Genomic DNA, 4,957 nt, shown 5'->3' on the forward strand with positions numbered 1-4,957 from the left:
AAAACGACACGTCAGAAATTTCTGACGTGTCGTTTTGACACGTCAGCAATTTCTGACGTGCCGAATGTTGGCACGTCAGAAATTAATAATTTTTATTTCTAATTAAAAAAATTGCGTCAAAATTAAATTTGGCTAAATTTTTACTGACGTGTTAACTTTGACACGTCAGAAAATAATTTTGCTGACGTGTCTAACTCGCACATCAGTAATTACTGACGTGGCAAAAAAAAGACACTGTTTGCCACGTCAGAAACTCCCCTTTTTTTTGTAGTGATATTACATTATATACACAGTCAAATATATACTTCAAGATTTAATATGAACCATAATAATATACTTTATTCATCATTCTTTTTTATTTTTTTTATGAAGAAGTACTTTAGGTATCATCATATTCTTTCATGGATAAATTAATTAGAGTACCCGTTTAGTGAATGAGAATTTGTGTTTGAATATCAATTGAAGCATATATATAAAAGCTGAATCACTCGCAGAAGTGCCTTAATATTGTGACATGTGGCGTGAATCTTTTTTATTTTAACGCTAAATCAGTTTTTTAAGGCATAATTTGTGAACTGGTTTTTAAAGAGTGAACCGGTTTTTACTTTAAAAATTGGTTCATTACATTAGCTTAATTAATGGTGTTTAATTATATTTAAAGAGTTTTTCATATATAAATTATTCAATAAATTAAGTATTATTATTGTCAAAATCAAATAAGGAAACAAATAATACAAATCAAATTATGTATTATTATGTTTAATCACTTTAATATGTATATAACATAATATTATATGTTATAGTTGAATTAGATGAACTAAATGATAGGATGTAGAAACAAAATAGACAAAAATTTCATAGCATTTTTTTTTTTGTTTTTTGTTTTAAATATATAATTGTATATTAATTATTAATTGTATAGATCGTCGGATTTTTACTCAACATAATGATTAGGTATTTATTTTTGATTTCATTAGCAAAAATAATATATATATATATATATATATATATATATATATATATATTATTATAAGCATCTTAATGAAAATTATATATTTGATGATTCAAACCAAAGTGTAAATCACAAATGTATCATTTTGTGGTTTATTTTGCTTTTTAGTATCTATTAGTTTATAAAATCGCTAATTGTTCATAACATGCTTGATATTTGTCTGATGCCTTTGCCTATGACATTTTTTTTGTTTATTTCAGTTGATTTAATTCGCATTTTCATATGTTTTTTTAAGTACTTAATGCCTTTTTTTTTTTGAAAGCAAAAGAAGGCAAAAATTTATTTGATTTTTTTTTTTAAGGAAAATCATTCTTATTTCATTAATAGAGGAGCCAAGAGCATTAAAACTCTTACAATCACAGAACATAACGTTCTGAAATATTCTAGCCGAAGCTAAAAAATCAAAGCCGTAGCTAAAAAATTACATATCAAAGACGCCAAACATCTGCTAACCTATAACTAATCTTCAGTTGGAATAACAGATATGCGCTAGGCTAACACAAACTAATGCATAGATAGCTTTTATTCCTTGACCATGGGATCAAAAGGACTTCATGCCGACACACATTCTCCTTGACCAAAAAAGGAACTTCGAAACACCTAAGAGATAATTAAGATTGAATATAATGTGGGATGATTATTTGATTGCATTGTTGACTGAAAGATTTTTTATTATTTTGCTATGTATTTAATGTTTTTAAGGCTCATAATTATATGGGTTTTATAATTTGTATGAAATATAATAGGTATAACACTAATAATATTAATGATTCTTACTAACTTTCTATTAATGCTTTGATAATCACAATCGAAGTTTTATTTTCGCTATTTTTTTTCTTTATATTTTTCATTTTAAAATATACATATGGGAACAAAGATTTTAACATGTTTTTATTTATATTGATTAAACTAATTAAAATTAAAGGCCTTATGATATATAGTAAAATTTTATGCGACTTATACATTTATACAATGTTCTGTGTATGATTGTGTGTCATTATGTTGAGTAATATATTGGTGTATAACCTTTAGTATGTCTTTTTATTTAAAAGGGTAGGATAGTTTTTTATTTATTTATTTATTATTATTATTATTATTATTATTATTATTATTATTATTATTTTTTTTTTTTTACAACCTATACTGAAAAGTTCGATAGAGATGTGTTTAAATTTTGAGATTAAACTATAACAAAGAATTTCGCACATTTTTTTTCTACATCCAAAGTACTTTTTCGAATGTTCATAATTTTGAGTTTTATTTGTGTCGAAATCTATTAAGTGTTACACCAACAATATTAGAGATTCTTTCCAATTTTATATTAACGCGCATATTTTTTTCTATAACCAAAGTATTTTTTCGAATGTTCATAATTTTGAGTTTTATTTGTGTTGAAATCTAATAAGTATTACACCAACAATATTAGAGATTCTTTCTAATTTTATATTAATGTTTTGATTAAGCAAAATTTAAGTTTTCCTCTTGCAATTATGAAAAGTACAATTATAATATTTTTAAATTTTATAATTAAATTGTAATGAAGAATTATAAGCTAAGTCATGATAATGAAGAAATGCATAGCTAAGATATACTAGTGTTTTCACATACATCGCAACCATCTCCACTCCTAACGGAAGGAAACAAAGATACAACGTACAAAATATTCGGCCCAATACTCCAAATTAAAAAAAAAAAAAAAAGAAGTTCTACATAGAAAAGAAGCTAGCCATTGGATTGACCAATTTATTCAGTTTACTTACCCACAATGAATTTTGCTTTTGCAGGGTCCTCCATTTGATGTACTTGGAACTCATTCCCTATGCCAAAATGAGCCATTAATAACCAGACAAATGTGATAAGCTCTCCTCCTTGGCTAAGTTGAGCAGCATGAGTATTGGGCCTGCAATGGCTTGCAGCATAAGACAACATTTCCACCCACACTTCACTCATTAGACACCATCTCTTCTGCCCCTCCAAGTTTAATAGCTCTTTTGCGAGAATACATGCATCGAACAACACAGATTTGCTTCTATCTTCGTTGATAGCAACAGGTGTCACATCAGTATTTACTTCAAGGATCATTTCACATGCCTTTTCTTGTACTTTTGGTTCCTTTCTGGTAAAGAATTCTATGGCCTCAGCACATGTATGGCGGAATCTTATTTCGTCAATTCTTGCTACAGACATCACAGTAGGCTGCATAATTAGAAGGTATAACATATAATCCGAAATGATTTTACAAAATTCACGTTGATTAGTAGTACTGTCTCCATCACTCTTCGTATGATAGCACAGATCTGTAGCAATGTGCCATACCATAAGACTCTGATTATAATCAATGTTGACAATATAATGCATCAATTTGCTACTCTCCATAATCCAATCATTACCCTCTAGAGCCAATTTTCCTCGGGCTGAACATATTATCTCTGTAGTGCCAGGATCTTCTGCGAGATTAGATTTCCTTTTTAGCTGACAAAAAATGAATTCCCATAGCTTTTCTGTAAGTGGTTTCTTCGACACATATTTCATCTCATCATAGAAATCCTTGAAGACCGAATTTTCAATGAGATAAATCCACATATGACCAAAATTATCAAAGATACCACAGCTCATTTTTGGACGTTCCTTCAGACAATAATCTATCAAGCTGTATTGATATATAGATTCAGACCACCTCCGGAATAGGATTTGTCTAGCCCGTCTAAAGCAACTTGGTGAGCCTTCGCTTGTACCATTCCCCCAGTTTATCCTCTTGAGCTTGAGATAGTATCGGAGGAGAATGAGGAACCATCCCTTAATAGCTTCTATGCAGATATTTTGCCTCGATGACTTAAGGATGGAAGCAGCAGTCCAATCAGAGAAAGCCAGCATAAGGAGAGCAATTGTATCCAAGGCTATGGCACCAAAGAGCAAGGTATAGGTAATTCCAACATCAATCTTTCCAAAACCATGCTTCTCTTTTGTATAGAAGGTTGAAAGAGCTGCAACAACCGCACAACTGGATATAAACCGGGCAAAGTATCCAAATATTGAACGTATCACGACAACCTTGGTATAGAGAAGTTCATAGATGAAATTGAGTTCAACCGCTAGCACATTAAAGGCTTCTTTCGGGGTTCTCTTATGGAAAAATAATCGGCTCTCCTCGCGCTCCTTGAAACTAAAGATGACATCCACGATGAGACCATTGAAGATTTCGAAGAAGTAATAAGCATGTTTTACCGCCTTAAGTTCATCCAGTAATGTGTCTTCATCTACTGACGCATAACGTGCAGTTTTGGACGCTTTATTACGTTCTGCGCCTATCAATTCAATCTGAGTTGGGAGTTTGGCCTCTTTTTTCGAAGAGAAGTCCTCCATGAGCTTTGCATAGTTAGGCCCTGGGTCAGGAGGTGCTTTAAGCTTCGATTGCCGGAATTTATCCAGGCTTGCAAGGAATAAAGCACGCGTTCTTTCAACATACTTGATTATTCCGGCGACAAACAGAAGGACAGTAGGTTCCCATAACTTGTTTCTGGGAAAGGATTGATGGAAGACAAGGAAAGTAGTTGAAACCTGGGTGATGAGCCCAACCATGTGCCTTAGCCAGAGGGCATTATCCTCCAGAGCAAAAGCAGTTATGGTATCTGGACCACCAAGGTGTAACAAAAGAAATGGAGCCCAAAACGCCAGAATGTCGGCATGATCATCAGGTTTCAGAGGATCTCTTTGACGAATATCTTTTTGACTGTTTGAAATAAGTCCCACTGCAAAGTTAGCAGCCCAATCGGCCACCAAGTAAGCTAGCCAAATCAGCAACATTAAAAACCCACGTCCTGTTCGCTTTCTGAATGGTGCAAACAGAATTAAAAGTGTCTGTAGTGAGAGACTTAATAGAACGAAACTCCGGATGTTCCATTTGTCATAGAACTTGATGATTGCGTTAGAGATGGACTTAGACAT

General features: G+C 32.0%; 1 protein-coding gene across 1 annotated transcript in view; it reads right to left on the reverse strand.

The window, feature by feature from the left end:
• LOC132169945 (uncharacterized) overlaps window positions 1-4,957 on the reverse strand; it is a 5,391-nt gene extending 434 nt beyond the window's left edge. Inside the window, exon 1 of the mRNA XM_059580883.1 lies at window positions 2,773-4,957. Coding sequence (XP_059436866.1) covers window positions 2,773-4,957 — 2,185 coding nt within the window. The remainder of the gene's footprint in view (window positions 1-2,772) is intronic.

This window comes from Corylus avellana, chromosome ca2, assembly GCF_901000735.1.
Source record: "Corylus avellana chromosome ca2, CavTom2PMs-1.0".
Classification (NCBI taxonomy): domain Eukaryota; kingdom Viridiplantae; phylum Streptophyta; class Magnoliopsida; order Fagales; family Betulaceae; genus Corylus; species Corylus avellana.